Source organism: Pinus tabuliformis, chromosome J (genome assembly GCF_031772625.1).
Source record: "Pinus tabuliformis cultivar Carrire ecotype Pingquan chromosome J, CPIR1, whole genome shotgun sequence".
Classification (NCBI taxonomy): domain Eukaryota; kingdom Viridiplantae; phylum Streptophyta; class Pinopsida; order Pinales; family Pinaceae; genus Pinus; species Pinus tabuliformis.
Window position 1 is genome coordinate 555,690,278 of NC_142295.1, and position 17,508 is coordinate 555,707,785.

General features: G+C 37.3%; 1 protein-coding gene across 1 annotated transcript in view; it reads left to right on the plus strand.

Moving 5' to 3' along the window:
• LOC149228218 (DNA-directed RNA polymerase II subunit RPB2-like) overlaps nucleotides 1–17,508 on the plus strand; it is a 102,174-nt gene that overhangs the window by 61,655 nt on the left and 23,011 nt on the right. Inside the window, 1 exon segment of the mRNA XM_089380707.1 lies at nucleotides 4,734–4,852. Coding sequence (XP_089236833.1) covers nucleotides 4,734–4,852 — 119 coding nt within the window.

Here is a 17,508-nt window from a genome sequence, read left to right on the forward strand (position 1 = left end):
ATTATCTAAACCGTTGCTTTTCCCAATCATCATGCCTACCTATTCTTGAACCAATTTGTATTCACATCTGTCCCAGGAGTGTAATCTTAATGATGGAGCTTGAATGTTTGGAAGGTGGCCAATATAGTAGCGGATGTATAGCTCAACCATTATAAATCCCTCAACAAATCTTTGAGTTCTTCATTTGTAATACTCTTCCAAAGTTTTAGACAGAGATTGGGTGACTTCAAACAAAGAAATGGCACCTGTAAGGACTAAACCATGGTCCGTGAAGGAGATGGAGAAAATGGTCGAGCATAGAAACAGTCTTGCAATATTGCAAGAATTTGGGTTCTTCTCATTTCTGCAAAAATTTCATGGATTCTACTCAGTCGTGGTGCTAGATTCGCCCGAAATTTGATGGAAGTTGAGCCAAGGTGGGTTCACTGGAATTTGCAGTCATAGAGGAGTCCATATCTCACATTACAGGTTTAGCAGTAGTGGTAGAAAAATGGTTTAAGAAGGAGAATATTGAGAAGAAGTTGTGGTGTCGATTCGTGGTCAACTCGAAGCAAAAGGTGGAGTGTAAGAAAGGTGTCCAGCATAGCGCTATGCTTTGGAAATGGAAGGACCTCTTTACGTATTGCAAAATTTTCTGACCTGCAAGGGTCATTATTCACTGACCTTCCTATATCACATATGATTGCTTCTGCATTTTGAGTATGGTAAGCTCATTAAATTTCCCTATTATCTGCTCAGGAGCTTGGAGAAAATGTCGAAAGGTGTTTAGATAGGGAAGTCAAGCCAGGTTGCATACAAGTTATACCGCCACGTGTTGATCGAAATTTTAATCAAGAAGGAACTAGAGGTTAGAAACGTAACCTGGAAATAATTTCTGAAGGAGTTTCAAGGACGAGGTGCAAGGAAATCGTCCAAGAAGAAGAGTGCGAGAAAGGAAGGAAAATAAAAAACCATGACCCTGCATCCTACCGAGACTAGGAGATCAGCCAGGAAAAGGACAACCTCTTCAAGGGAAAGTCATGTGCAGTCGACCTCCCCGATACTATTGGATGACTCACCACCTACTTCACCAGGTAATAATAACCTCTTAGCCGTCGTTGGGTGGCGGCCCATACATTGGTCAACGAAGACTATGGAGAGGAGGAGGACGACACACCCTTTTCTGTAATCTTTGGTAAGATGAAGAAGAGAAAAATGATGTCAAGTGAAATCAAAGACCCGGCTGAGGGTTAAATGGATGATGGGGCTCGAGACACTGAAGCCCTAGATAATTTTGAAGTTCTGGGTACTGAAACCTCTAGTAAGGTGAATGTGTAGGGTGCTGAGGCCCTTAATAACATTGAAGTTATGGGTACTAAAGCCCTTGATAATTTTGACGTTCCAGGTATTGAAATCCCTAGTAAGATGAACATACAGGAGACCCTTAGTGACATTGAAATTCCGGGTATTGAAACCCTTGACGATGTTGAAATGCAGGAACTGGGTAGCCAATATAACCTTGAATCTGATGATGTCAGAACATGTTTGGAATCGACTACCAAGAAGTCTACACTAGAGGAATTGGGAGTAGAAAACTCCACCCTCTATCTGAATAGTTAGATAGAAGAGCTCAAGAAGCATGTTTATGGCTTGGAGATATTAAACCAATCCATGAAAGAGCAGGATATAGTGCAGAAGTAGATAAATGCAAAGTTGTAAGGAGAAGTGAAAGCGCAGAAAAGTTAAGTCAAGATATGGAAATTTCGGGTCTCAACGTGCTATAAATATCTTAAAAAGGTGACCAAGAAACTCAATAAGGCTTGAGGTAAGAAGGCAAAGACAGTGAAAGCAGGGATCAACATACAAGTTCAGGATTGAAGGAAGGTTCCTTTGTTTTGGCTTCTTTTGTAGTAGGTAAAGCTTGTGTGAGGACACACAAAAACATAGGGAGGGGAGGATTTTGGTAGGATAAATTGCTTCATTTTTAACCCCTTTTCTACTTCAAATTCATAACCTTAGACCTCGTTTATAACCTCGCAACCTCCTTATTCTTGCACTATTCCAAGAATCGTGCCTTTTCCTGCACTAGCTTTATATTTCATATTTAAGGGTTACAAATGTACTTAATTAATTATTTTTATAGATTTTATACCTTTAATATTCTTTGCAACTAATATCTTATTTCCTAAAGTATTTGGTAAGAAATGTATTAATCATTTATTTAGCAAGGTCGAGTGCAGGTAGGATTCCTACACCACTGGTGATTCCTAAACTTTCATGATAGCTCACTATCTAATGCAGACATCTCATCCAGAAATGGTCATCTCGAGTTGGGCTCGGAGCAGAGATAATTCAGGGATATGATAGAGATCAGGTTTCCAACCGAATGCTTAAGTTTAGTGTTTTGTTATAGCCAAAAGGCTCAGATTGTAATTTTGTCATTATTTCGTTACAACTAAAAGGCTTAGATCGTAACACTAAATGTAATTTTGTTACGGATGCAGGCCTAAAGGGATGTATGTAATGTAGGATTCAGATAGGAAATGGGGTGATAGAAATTCTACTATAACTGTGGTATTTTGTAATTTTGTTGGTATCGCCCTCATTCTAGGTTGGATTCGATTTCATCATGTACATTTGTTGATTCTGAAATTTAATATAAAGGGACCACGCCATGTTATTTCAATCATGTGTTTTAATTATATGTTGTGCGTTGTTGAGAGTTGAGTTTCCAAGTTTCTTAAATAGGGAAACGTGTTGGTTGGCTAGGGCCTAGCCAACCCAACTCGTTCTCCCTCGCATTCTTCTTTCTCGTTAAAGGTGTGTTGATTTAGTTTTAATGCAAGACATGAATTAAGTAGATGCTTCTATTCTTTCAAAAATTTCAAGTTCAATTTCATTTATAGCCATTGTGTGACGGATCCGTGGTGTGCATGCTTAACTAAGTTTGATTTTACCTTTTTGTATTTTTTCTTTTCAAAGCTTAGTATTATTTCTACCTAGATCGTGCAAGCAGGTTATTCCTACACTAGTGCATTTATAGTTCTGCAATTTGATTTGTTTGGTTCATTACAACGAATTCTTTCGTTCTTTTTTGTCATAAGGATATTGATGTGTTTCTGCAAGTGAGTGTTCATATTTTAGAAGTATTCTTGATATTCTGGATTAAATATGCTTTGGTAATTAAGGAATGAATGTTGTTATAACGCATTAATATGTACCTGCACTTTACACTTTTAAGGAAAGGATCGAACTTCACATCTAATTATTCAAAGTGAACCTTTCTGAATTAAAAAGATTAAAAAGGCAGATCGGATTTATGTGAATAACTATTATAGGGATAAAGCCTGCTGTCACAATTAGATGATTTCTTTAGTTGCATGAAAGAGTTCCTCGATTGAAGAAAAGTGTGCTTTGACTTTCAAAGATAATTCTTATTTTGAAGTTAAGTTGGGTTGAAGCATCTTTCTATTTGTGAAATCTATTTCTAAGTTTTGTTCACCTTTGCAAATTCTTTTATTAAGTTAACACACTCTTTATTCTTTTATTAGAGAAATTTTAAAACTTGGTGTAGGAATCTATGTTCGGATACAAGAATCAATATCTTGATACAGGAATAAAGTGCTCTAGTCCTAAGACTTAGAGCCCCGGCATAAGGATAGAAATCTTCAGTACAAGTGTGTAATATACTTCCAACATATAAAATTTGTTCAGGTACTGGTGCAATACTATTGCAGGAGTACAGGAATAACAACTCAGTGCAAGGAGAAAGATCTATAAAGAAATCAGATATCTTCAAGGGTCCAATTATTAATATGACATACAACTATACTGAAAATAGACATAGCTTTCCATTTCAATTAATCAGGATTGCTTACAAGAGTTTGAAAGTTCCTTTTATTTATTTCTTCACAAAAGTACTTTCTTTCATATTCCAACACTAGAATTTCTTTGGTGTACATTTTCGAGTGATCTTTTATTTTCAATCCAGCGAGATTGTGATTAAGGAAGTAGGAATAGAGTTAGGAAAAGTTCATATCATTTCTAGCATTTCCTGTGCTTCACCTCTAAGTTTACGAAACCCCCAGGTTGACAATTAAGTGTTGAAGGAGTCTTCTTAATCGCAATTCCTACACTGAACATACTGAACTATGCTTACAAATAGAATGGAAATAATATAGCTTGGGTGATGGCAACTTATCTCTGAGAAAAGATGTGGCAACTACATGCCTCTGAACTCAGTTAAAATGAGGCTCAAGGGCCTTATTATTATTGAACAATAAGAGAAAACCCTAAACAACCAAAACCCTAACCCGGGGAGATGTAACACCAAGAGTTCATGGGCCTCATTAGGGTTAGTTGGGCATCCAACTTCCCGGGGTTGTAACTTGGTCATATTATCTTCGTTTGATGCGTATGATACCTTATTGGAAGATCTCTCTGATGACTACAATTTATGACACGATTTCTTTTAAAATCCCTGGAGGCATTTTGCCAAAACAAAGTGTCGTTTAGGGCCTCAAAACGGCTCCAGAAGTTCAGGACCCAAAAAACTGCCAAAAAATAGTAAATTGTGCTACAAATAAGGAAACTAAAAAACTGAAAGAGACAATGGTGGGGGTCCAAGTGGGATAGGCAGGTGGCAAAAAATATCCACCTGGATCATTCCTCCCCCCTTAGGAAGCAATGGTTCCCATTGCGTTGAGTTTCTCCATGAGATGAGGAAACTTCTGTTGGTGTGACTTATTCTGCAGTGCCTGATGTGTCCAGTAATAGTGGGAAGCATAGTCGAAGGCGGTCCACATTGAAGACTACGTGCAATCCAAGGAATGGGGGAATGCTACGCTCCAAAGCATTATCTCCCACATCTTTGGTAAGTCTACAGACCATTTCAGAGTGGTACAAGCTTCTGATGGACCATGGTAAGGCATTCTTTCTACAAATGTAACCAAGCTTTGTTGCCAACCTGAAACTTGTGTGACACCCGATGATGATCATGTCGCTTCTTGTACTTGGCATTTTCTACAATGGAGCGGTGATATATCGACCTATTGGGTAGAGGTGCTCCAGGATTCAGATTGAACGAATGCTTGACCTGACAGTAAAAGTGTACCCTTGTGGCTAAGGAGAATATGTCCATGTATTCTTTCATGACCATATCCACCTGCTTCTACTACATGGAGGAACCCTTCCTAGGGGCCATGGATTTGGCTATGATCTTCTCCTTACTTTGAGAGTGAACTAGAAAGAAAATAAATTTCCTAGTCTGGGAGATGATCTTGCTGCATTTCTTAGCAGAGATCAAAGAGGTGGCGGTAGGTTGAACTACCTTTGGTATCTTGTATAATGTATTACCCAAAGAAATGATCACAAACCAAGGTCTAAAGTCATATACAACATGTCACTTCCACAAGTATGGTTTTTCTAATCATACATCACAAACATTGAGAGGAGCAACATCACAAAATGCCTCATCTATGAAGGGCTTGATGTTGTAGGGAAGGTGACACTGTTGGCTGACTCGGAGATCTCATCCTTGGTGAAGCCACCCGATGTTGTATGATTGTGGGTTTGGTATGGTCAGTAAGCCTAGCCGCTTCACGACCTCTGCTAAAATGAGGTCCTTTGGCTGCCACTGTCGGCAATGAATTGCAGCATTGAACCCTTCACCCACATTTTTGAGTGGAAAAGACGCTACCCCTCCATTGGATCTTCGAGATCATTCATGTGGATCTTGGTAGTGGAAATAATGGCGCTGGGCTCCACATCAATAATATGCTTCACTTTTTCATTCCTCCTGTCAGGTTCTAACTCAGGGTCGGAACATGCATCTAATTCTGAAGCCTTCAACTTGGCCACCTACGACTTCTTGGCCCGACACTCACTTGTGTTGTGAGTGGGGCTCTTATGGAACTCACACCACTTATTGTGTCCTTCTTTGACTTCGTGGTGGTGTTCTTTTCTTGTAGCTTCGACGGGTTGTCTTAGGTCGCCCTACCTTGTCTTCGTCCTTTTTTCTTCAAATTTGCAAATCCAAAGTCTCTCTTCTTTTGTTTAAACTTCTGCTCAATCTCAACAGTGTATCAATACGTCATTCCAAGCAAGGAGATGTCTAGGAACTCCATCTCATCATGGATATACCTATGTAGGAAACCGCGATATTTGAGTACCAAATGTCACTCAGAATCCTTGATACCCAACTTTGTGTGAAGGGTATGAAAAATATTTGTAAACTCTGGCACATCTTGGTCCCTTCCCTATTGGAGCATGGTCCACTTTATGTATTTATCCTCATAGCTTCTAACAGGGTAGTTATACTCCTTGATGACATCCTGGAATGAATTCCAAGTAGGTGTGGCTGAAAATAGTGAGGTCCTACTTTCATCCTTCTGCTCACAATAGGTTTCCCACCATTCCTTGATGTTGGGGGTGGATTTGAGAAGTGCAAAAGTGATCTTTTCCCAGCTGGAAAAATCATTAACAGAAAAAAATATCCTTCTAGAAAATTTAACCATTTATCTACGACATCTACATCTATCTGACCCTGAAATATCGGAATGTCAAAGTTAACTTGTACCTTAAAGGGTTTGATGCTTCTAGAGTAGCTGCTAGAAGTAGATGCCTCGCCCCTAGGTAACTGCTGAAGGATATGAGAAAAGTCGTCCATCATCGCGTTCCTTTGTCGCTCGAGGGCTTCTTCAAGAAATATTTTGATAGGATATCCTACCCCCTCGTCTTTCTTTTCATCCAAAATGGGAGGTCATCGGGATTTGCGAGGCTAGCCTTGCAAAGGTTTGACCAATTCAAGCCCTAACTCCTTATATCCTGACCTCATTGGGGACATGCAATGAAAAACAGAGAAAGATAAGACTACTCTGATACCACTGATCTAGATTTAAATGGAATGCAACAAATTACAGATATAACCACAAATACAAAGATGCAGAAGAAAAAAACTTCATTTATTTAATAGAAAAATATTGAACTATGCTTAAAAGCAGAATGGAAATAAGATAGCTCGGGTAATGGTAGCTTATCTCTGAGAAGAGATGTGGTGGCTACATGTCTTTGAACTTAGTTACAATGAGGCTCAAGGGCCTTTTTATTATTGAACAATAAGAGAAAACCCTAAACAACCAAAACCCTAACCTGAGGAGATGTAACACCAAGAGTTTATGGGCCTCGTTGGGGTTAGTTGGGAAACCAACTTCCTGAGGTTATAAGTTGGCCGTATTATCCCTATTTGACACATATGATACCTCATTGGAAAGATCTCTCTGAGGACTACAACTTTCAATGTGACTTTCTTAAAAATCGTTAGATTTGTATGCCCAAAAAAACGTCATTTAGGGTCTCAAAATGGCTCCGAAAGTTCTATACCCAAAAAACTGCCAAAAATAGTAAATTGTACTACAAATAAGGAAACTAAAAAATTGAAAGAGACAATGGTGAGTGTCTAAGTTGGATAGATAGGTGGACACCAATATCCACCTGGATCAGTCCTCCCCCCTTAGGAAGCAATGGTCCCAATTGCGTTGAGTTCCTCCATGAGATGAGGAGACTTCTGCTCGTGTGAGTTGTTCTGCAATGTCTGATGTGTCCAGTAATGGTCGGAAGTATGGTCAAAGGTAGTCAACATTGAAGACTAGGTGAAAGCTAAGTAATGGGAGATTGTTGCACTCCAAATCATTGTCTCAAACATCTTTGGTAATGGTGTAAGGACCATATTGGAGTGGTATAGGCTTCCGATGAGCTCTGGTATGGCATTATTTCTGCAAATGTAACCAAACTTTGTTGCCCACCTAAAACCTTTGTGAAACTTAATGTTGATCATGTCGTTTCTTGTACTTTGCATTTTTCACAATGGAGCGGTGATTTATCGACCCATTGGGTAGAGGTTCTCCGAGAGTCAGATCGAATGAATGCTTGACTTGACAGTGCAACAGTACCCCTGTGGGTGAGGAGAAGATGTCCATGTATTCTTTCATGACCGTATCCACCTTATTTTTCTACGTGGAGGAACCCTTCCTAAGGGCCATGGATGTGGCTACAATCATCCCCTTACTTTGAGAGTGGACCAGAAAGAAAATAAATTTCCTAGTCTAGGAGATGATATTGTTGCATTTCTTAGCAAAGATCAAACAGGTGGTGGTAGGTGGGGCTACCTCCAGTATCTTGTATAATGTATTACCAAAATAAATAATCACAAAGTGAAGTCTAGACTCATATACAGTATGTCTCTTCTACAAGTATGGTTTTCCTAATAATACATCACAAACATTGAGAGGAGAAACATCACACAATACCTCATCTGTGAAGGAATTGATGTTGTAGGGAATTCAACACTGCTAGCTAACTCGAATATCTCGTCCTTGGTGAAGCCACCTGAGGTTGTATGCTTGCGGGTGTGGTATGGTTAGTAGGCCCATCCGATTCATGACCCTTGCTGAAATGAGGTTCTTTTGGCTGCCACTATCAACAATGAATTGTAGAAGCGAATCACCCACATTTGTGAGTGAAAAAGGTGATCCCCCTCCTCTGTATCTTCGGGCTCATTCATCTAGATCTTGGTGGTGGAAATAGTGGCACTAGGAACCGCATCAATAAACTCCTTCCCTTTTCTATTCCCCTTTTCGGGTTCTTATTCAGGGTCGGAACATCCATCTGATTCTGAAGCCTTCAACTCGGCCACCAATAGCTGCATGGCCCGACACTCACTTTTGTTGTGAGTGGAGCTCTTATGGAACTCACACCAATTTCCTATGTCCTTCTTTGACTTCATGGTGGTTCTCTTTTATTGTAGCTTCGACAGGTTGTCTCGAGTCATCCTACCTTGGCTTTGTCCTAGTTTCTTTAGATTCACAGATCCAAATTCTCACTTCTTTTGTTTAAACTTATGCTCGATCTTGATAGCATATTGGTACATCGTGCCAAGTGAGTATATGTCCAGGAACTCCATCTCATCCTAGATGTACCTATGTAGGCAGCCACAGTATTTGAGTACCAAATGCCACTTAGAATCCTTGATTCCTTACTTTGTGCAAAGTGTATGAAAAATATTGGTAAACTTTGACACGTCTTGGTCCCTTCCTTGCCGCAGCGTGGTCCACTTTATGTATTTATCCTCATAGCTTCCAATAGTGTAGTACTGCTCCTTGATGGCATCCCGAAATGAATTCCAAGTAAGTGCAGCTGAAAACAGTGAGTTCATACTTTCATCCTTCTACTCGCAGTAGGTTTCCCACTGGTCCTTGACGTGGGGGCGCTTTGAGAAGCGCAAACGTTATCTTTTCCCAGCTGGAAAAATCATGAACAAAAAAATATCCTTCTAGAAGATTTAACCATTTATCTATGTCGTCCGATCTATCTGACCCTCAAATATGGGAATGCCAAAGTTAACTTGTACCTTAAAGGGTGGGGGCTTCCAGAGTAGCTGTTGGAAGTAGATGCGTTGGCCCTGGGTAGTCACTGATGGATCTGGACAAAGTTGTCCATCATCGAATTCCTTTGTCACTCAAGGGCTTCTTTGAGGAAGATTTTGATAGGATCTCCTTTCCCCTCTTCTTTCTTTTCGTCTTCCATGGTAGTTCGTCAGGGTTTGTGAGGCTGGTCTTCCAAAGGTTTGACAAGTTCAAGCCCTAACTCCTTATATCCTAACCTCAATGGGGACATGCAAAGAAAAACAGAGAAAGAGCAGATCGCTCTGATACCACTGATATGGATTTAAACAAAAATGTAAAAAATTACACATATAACCATAAATACAAATATGCAGTAGAAAAACACTTCATTTCATTAATAGAAAAATACTAAACTATGCTTACAAACATAATCGAAATAAGATAGATCGGGCGATGGTAGCTTGTCTCTGAGAAGAGATGTGGCAGCGACATGCCTTTGAACTTAGTTACAATAAGGCTCAAGGGCCTTTTTATTATTGAACAATAAGAGAAAACCCCAAACAATAAAAACCATAACCAGAGGAGATGTAACACCAAGAGTTTATGGGCCACTTTGGGTTAGTTAGGCAGCCAACTGCCCAGGGTCGTAACTTGGTCATTACCTCTGTTTGTCATGTATGATACTTCATTGGAAATATCTCTCTGAGGACTACAATTGTTGACGTGGTTTATTTCAATATCACTAGAGGCATTTTTCCAAAAAAATTTAGGACCTCAAAATAGCTCCAAAAATTCAGGACCCGAAAACTACCAAAAATAGTAAATTATACTACAAATAAGGAAATTGAAAAATTGAAAGAGACAATGGTGGGGGTCCAAGTGGGATAGTAAGGTGGCCTCCAATATCCACCTGGATCATTTTCATTGGCATCGGCTTTTTCTAGTGTGATAGTGGTTTCAACCTTACCTTGCTATTTCTGGATATCCATGGTGTGATGGGATTCTTTTCTCGATTGAGCTTTGGATTGTCAGAAGGTTTTGGAACCGTGTGAGGTGGTCTCAAGAATATTTCCAAGGGTTAGGGGTGGAGGTGTTTTAATCTCTGAGAAGCCCTCAATAGGTGGGAGGAGACATGAAAATTCCTCAAGATAATGGCGAAGAAACTCTGAGGCATCCAAGCTTGTTTTGGGGCTTAGTGATCTCTTGACCAGCTTTGGTGAGATTGAGGTATCCTAAGGGTGGAGGTCGTTTAATCTCTAGGAAGCCTTGGTTTTTTTATGTTTTGGTTTGCTTATGTGATCTCTTGACCAGTTTTGGTGAGATAACAGGAGCATGAGGGTGGAGGTGGTTTAATCTCTAGGAATCCCTAGTTGTTTATGTCTTGTGATCCCACATTCGTGCTTGGAATATGGCATAGGGATGATTGTTGAAAGAAATATTTGTTTCAGCCTAATATATGATCGAATGGCATGTGGAATTCCTTGACTTGGTTAAATTTTTCATATGTTAATAAGAGTTGTTTTATTATTGTGATTCATGAGTACTTGTACTTATTATTATGGTAATTTGATGTTTGTTATGCCATGGTTCATAATTTGGTTATATGTTTGTTATAAGCATGGACTTGTAATGTACTATAGCTATGTCTTATTCAGGATTTGATAAGTATTTGATGGTTAATGAATGCATGGGCAGATAAATGTTATTGCAACTATTATGAGAGGGCATTAGAACTTATTAGTCATTCTCATATAAGTTTCATACTCTTATGTTCAAATATGTATTCATGACCTGTAGATTACATGTTCACCATATGTTTGAAGAAATTATTGCCATGGTTAGGTCTGGTTAGGTCAATTCCTTGATCAAATTTTGTATGTTTATCTTTGTCTTCAAGTCATTAATCATTTTTTAAAGTCTCCGGAAGTTCTAGGAAGTAGTCTTGAGTTTGGCCTCGAATTATGGCTCAGGTCTTGGGACCGCAGTCATTGAACTAAGGATTTTGGGTCACAACCACACTTAGGAAGGCTTTTGCATGCGAATGGAGGGTCATAACCACACTCATGAAGGCTTGTGCATGTGCTTGGAATGTTAGGTCACTAGAAAGGAAGTTTAGCTTAGGCTTTGGTCACTTGGGGTGGTCTTTTGGCCCCTGAGTGCCCTATGAGCCCTATAAGATGTCAATTTGTGGTCAAAAAGTTCCATTTGTCAACCCTACTTTCATAGCTGAAGCTTGGAGGTTAGTTCATGTCATAGTAACTCTTTGTCTCATGTTTACCCCAGTGAAATTGTTTTCCTTTTTATTTCCAAAGTAGTTATGCCACATGACTTTCAGAATAGATTTATTTGAAGAATTCACTGGTAATGTTGATGGAGCGGTCTACTTTGCAAACAAGTCAAAACACAAGCCATCAGGGCTTGGCACCATTAGGCTCAAACTACTTGGTCTTCTAGACTTTCTTCTACATGATGTTCTATACCTCCGGGAGTTGAAGAGAAACTTGTTTTCTTTGGTCCACATCCGCCAACAAGGACACTCCATTTTTATATATTTTATGGAAACATTGAGGTCAAAAAAGCATCAGATCACTCACTTGTCATGAATGGTATAAAAGAATAAAGACTATTAAAGTTGCAAGGAACCTCTGCTCATGCACAAAACTTTTCATACAGTTCTCACTATGATGAAGGTACACTTCCATCAAGTCTTTTATGGCATGATAGATTTGGACACTTGAACCATGACAACCTTCATTTGTTGAAAAAATGATGTCACTGGTTTTCCAACTATTCTTGGGGAACTTAAGCAATGTGATGCTTGTACCTCAACAAAGCACAACAAACATCCTTTTCACGATTCTCATTCCAGATCACATAGAAAACTTGAACTCATTCATTCTGATTTATGAGGCCCTATGCATGTTCTTTCTAAAAATGGTAATAAATATATGATGACATTTATTGATGACTTCACTAGAATGTGTTGGCTTAATTTATTAAAGAACTATTCTGAAGCTTTTTAAACATTCAAAAACATTCATGCATGGATTGAAAATGATGCACAATCTCATATTGGCTCTATTCGTACTAATAATGGAAAAGAATATACTTCTAATGGATTTGAAAACTATCTTCGCCAACATGGGATCAAACATCAAACAATCGTGCCTTATAATCCCCAACATAACAGTGTAGCTGAAAGAATGAACATGACAATCCTAAATATGGTACACTCAACGATGGTTTTCAAGAATGCTAAGTTGATGTTTCGGGCTGATGCGGTTTTATGTGTTGTGTATATAAAGAATAGGTGTCCATATCATGCTATCAAAAACAAGGCTCCCTATGAAATGTGGTATGGACACATTCCTTTGGTGAGGCATCTCAAGGTTATTGGTTCCACTTTTTATGTCTTGATACATATGGAACAAATAAAAAAACTTGGTGCAAGGAGTCAAAATTTTATCATCTTGGGGTACTTAGATACCTCCAAAGCATATTGTCTTTATGATGAAATAAATAACAATTTTATAATATCTAGAGATGTTATCTTTCTTGAATCTCCCGAGACTAACAATTTTTACGAGAGATTTTTCGACAAATGGTTTCTCATGTGATTTTCGCAGAAAAATCTCTCGTAAACTTGATATGGATCACAGAAGCCTCAACTGACAATGTTGTTGAGAAACATCTTGATCACTTTAATAGGTTTGAGCATGAGAAGTCTTTTCAAGAGTTTGATAATGAGATTCCACAACTTGAAGGGAGGGTCCCTATACTAGCTTAATCTGTGGAATCTCCTTCTAAAGCACTCTCTCCCCCACATGAAGCTCCAACCACTGATCAAGAAGACACTTTGTGTGATTGATTGAGAGAATTGTGAGGGTAAATCTTGATTCATCCCCATCTCAATCAACTGAGTAGCTTGGGCCATCTCAGAAAATTCCTCCAAAATGGCTCACAAAGACACTTGAAAGTGTTCGTCCTGATGAGGTTGGAAAGACAAGAACAAAAAGTTCAACTAGACATAATGGAGGTGATGTACACGATCATGATCCACTTGTTGATATGGATGTTTCTTATGATTATGAACTAAATTTCTCTATATATTTAGAACCAACTTCCTTCAAATAATTTTCTTCTCGTGATGAATAGAAAGAAGCGATGTAAAAAGAATATGGTGTTTTGATAAAGGATGGCACCTGAAATTTGGTTAATCCTCCATTAGGAACCAAAATAATTGGCTGCAAGTGGATCTTCAAAAACAAGTATAAAGCAGATGCCTCACTTGACATGCATAAAGTCAAGTTTGTGGAAAAATGTTTTACACAGAAGGAAGGGGTTTATTATGAGGAGACCTTTGCCCCTATAAAAAAAATGGCCTACCATCCAAACACTCTTTGCCTTGACAACTCAGAACGGTTGGAAAGTCCATCAAATGGATGTAAAAATTGATTTCTTGAATGGAGATATGAAAGAGAATGTTTTATGTACCAACTAGAAGGAATTTTTGTGAAGGGTTAGGAACACAAAGTATGTAATCTTGTAAAATCCTTGTATGGCCTTAAGCAAGCACCACGAACCTGGTACGAGAAATTTACTGAGCATCTTCTGAAACTTGATTTCAAACATTTTGATCTTGTCATGGAAGTTGGAAAAACAATTGTGTATCTTGTGGTGTATGTAGATGATCTTTTGATGACATGGAACAATAAGAACTACATTGCATCTATAAATAAAGAACCAAGGAAAGGTTTTGAAATGACATATTTGAGCTATGTTCACTACTCTCTTGGTATTGAAGTAACCCAACATCCGAAGTTCATATTCCTCTTTTAGATGAAGTACACTGGATATATGTTGAACATGTTTTTCATGGTTGAGTGCAATCCTTTGACTACTCCAATTGAACGAAATTTAAAGCTCACATCCATTGAAGGAAAAGAATTTGTAGATGCAACAAAATATAGAAATCTTGTAGGAAGCCTTAGCTACCTAACTACTACCAAACAAAACATTTCATTTTTTGTTGGAATCCTCTCAAGGTTTATGCAAAAGCCTTGTTAAGCTAATTGGTCTACTGCAAAAAGAGTTCTAAAGCACTTGAAGGGAACTAAATACTTTGGACTCAAGTATACATAGGTGGATGACTTCAACTTGATTAGATACTCTGATTCAAATTTCAATGAAGATAAAGAAACTGGAGTATCTACTTTAGGTTATGTTATGAGTCTTGGATCAAGAGTTATCTCTTGGAGGTCATGCAAACAATCAGTCCCAGGAAATTCCACAACTGAGGTAGAATATGTGGCAACAACTAAAGCAATGAAGGAAATTGTGTGGCTTAGGAAAATTCTGGAAGATTTGCAAGAGAAACAAGTTCATTTAACTCCTCCTTTGATTGACAACACTTCTACAATAAATGTTGCCAAGAACCCGAATTTCCATGATCGAACCAAGCACATCAATACAAAGTAACATCTGATTTGACATCATGTTGAGTCCAAGACAATCCACCTACGACATTGTTCCACAAATGAACATATTGTAGACATTTTCACCAAAGGGCAATGGAAGAGTAAAGTTTGAAAGATTCAGAATGATGCTTTGACTCACCAACAACCCTTTAGATTAAGGGGGGGAATGTTGACACGTAATCTTTGGGATTAGGAAAATCCATATAAATATTGTAAATAGCAATATAAAAGAAATTGGAAGATGAAGAGACATTGGGAGATGAAACTCAATAGTCTCCCTCTCCTTGTATATATCCATGCTTTTTCTTAATGCAAAAACAAAATTCATTCATGAAGTTACTCTCATGGTCTGACTATCTATATGTGTGTGGGGGGGCTTCACAGTCCTTGGAGATCAGTGACTACTACATCCATGGAATAATCGTACCAGGTAGAACTACCCAGAAGGATCACTTTTGGTTGGCTCAACCACGGAGCCTGACCTTGAGAGTGTCAATAGAATTGAACCCATGACCTCTCAATAATAGAGGTGCTTTAACAACAGGAAATCGATCAACTAAGGACCTTTCAGATAGTAGAGGTCCTTTTATTTGCAAAATATTTTTTTATATAATATATATTGGTGGAGTGGGAATAATTATGTTGATAGGCATATCTATTTTGGAATGGGGTTTTTAGGATGGTAGGGATTTAACCTCCATAGAATATTCTAGGATATTCTTAATATTATAGACAAATCAAACATTGAGATTTATTTCCAAAGTATTTGTGTTTTTTTTCCTTTTTAATTACATTCATTTATTAAAAAGAATGTCATATGAACAAGTACTATATGAAATGACTTATGGTTTTTTTGGGCATGTGGTATTGATATGCCATGATATTGACACATGGTATTGTCACAAAATCTACTTACAGATTAAAAATATCCATGATAAAGTGGGGGTGAATCTCCATGGTTGAGAATTTTGTTATATGTTTTTTGAAAATGTATATTTTTTTAACTTATCTATTAATTTTTATCATTAATAATCATATTATTTTAAACAGGCCCCAAAGGCATCACAATTGGCATGGAAATGAAAATGAAGTGTTATGTGCGTGGAGGTTCAAGGTTCAAATCCCTTGATTCACCTATGCTTGTGGAATGGGCATATGTAGGCACTTAGTGATTATAGTGGTAGCAGTTGGAATCAACCTCATGTCACACTAGTGTTACTAAATCATCTAAATACAAATAAAGTTATAATTTGGCTAATTGATATGAATATTTTAAATTTAGCAACTCGAAATGTATAATGAAGTAAGTGTTTTGATGTTTATTAGTCCCCTGCAAGGCAAGACTCTAGCAATCGATTTGATGCTTATTAGTCCTTGCCAAGGTAAAACTCTACCTATTAACCACTATTAGTTTAGAATTCACCAATGAAACTTATAATGTTTAACTTTAAAAATTAAATTTTTATTTTTCAATATTATTTAAAAAAATGTTTTTCAAACTTTTGCTTTGATCATAAATAAATTTAAATAAAGTCAATTTAATTTACTCATTTAATAACAACTCCATTTAATTTATCTCATTATACTAGTCACAAAACTTATTTACTTTTCACATTATTAAATTTGTATATAAATACTTATAAAACTTATCCTCTTGTAAAAACAAATTTATATATTTTTTTAATATCACTTTACAAATATCATGGGTTACCAAAACTATAAACTCATAAATCATAAACACTAAACATTTTAATTCTCAAATTAAAAATAAAAATAAATCACCAAATATATTTTATTATTCTACCATGCCCCATTACAATGTCCAAGACAACAATAAATTACCGATATATTTTATTATTCTTCAATGGTCTATTACAATGTACAAGACAACCATATATATTCCGTTGAATGTGGACCATGTCCATTTGCATTAATTACAATAATTTTCACATACAATGGTGCCATGCATTCTTTCTTGCATCAAGAAAAGGGCGTTCTATTATGAGTGCACTCATCTAATAATGTTTCTTCTGGTTAGGGATCGATTTGATGCTTTATATTTCCTTTTAGTTTGGGGAATGCTCCAAAATGTTATTCATAGTAATCTAATAATGTTTCTTCGTGTTAGGGATCATTTGATGCTTTATATTTCCTTTTAGTTTTGGGAATGCTCCAAAATGTTATTCATAGTAAAGTGGAGTCATGTAGTTCCTCTTTATTTTTGTGGGGGCTAGTTATTAATGGAGTTCATCTTTTGGTTAAAGCTTATGGTATTGTAATCTTGTTGATTATCCATGCGGATCTAGTTTTCATCATGTAATTTTAATTGAAAAAATGTTAGTAAACTTATATTTATATGATAAGCTTTTCATAATGATTGTGGAGATATATTTCTTATAATGGCATTATTAGGATTTTAACATTTTTTATAGTTTTATTTTTATATGATTATTACTCTTGATTAAGTATTAATGTGTTGATGGAGTCCCCAAATTCTTCATAGTTCAAATTTTGTAGGAATAGTTCAAATTTTGTAGGAATTTTGCAACTTGGGTTGCATAGGTTAGGGTTGTAAAGTTCTAAAGATAAATGAGTGTTATGTATTATAGTTATCTAATATACACGCTGGTTTCAAATAGTAGTAGTCAACT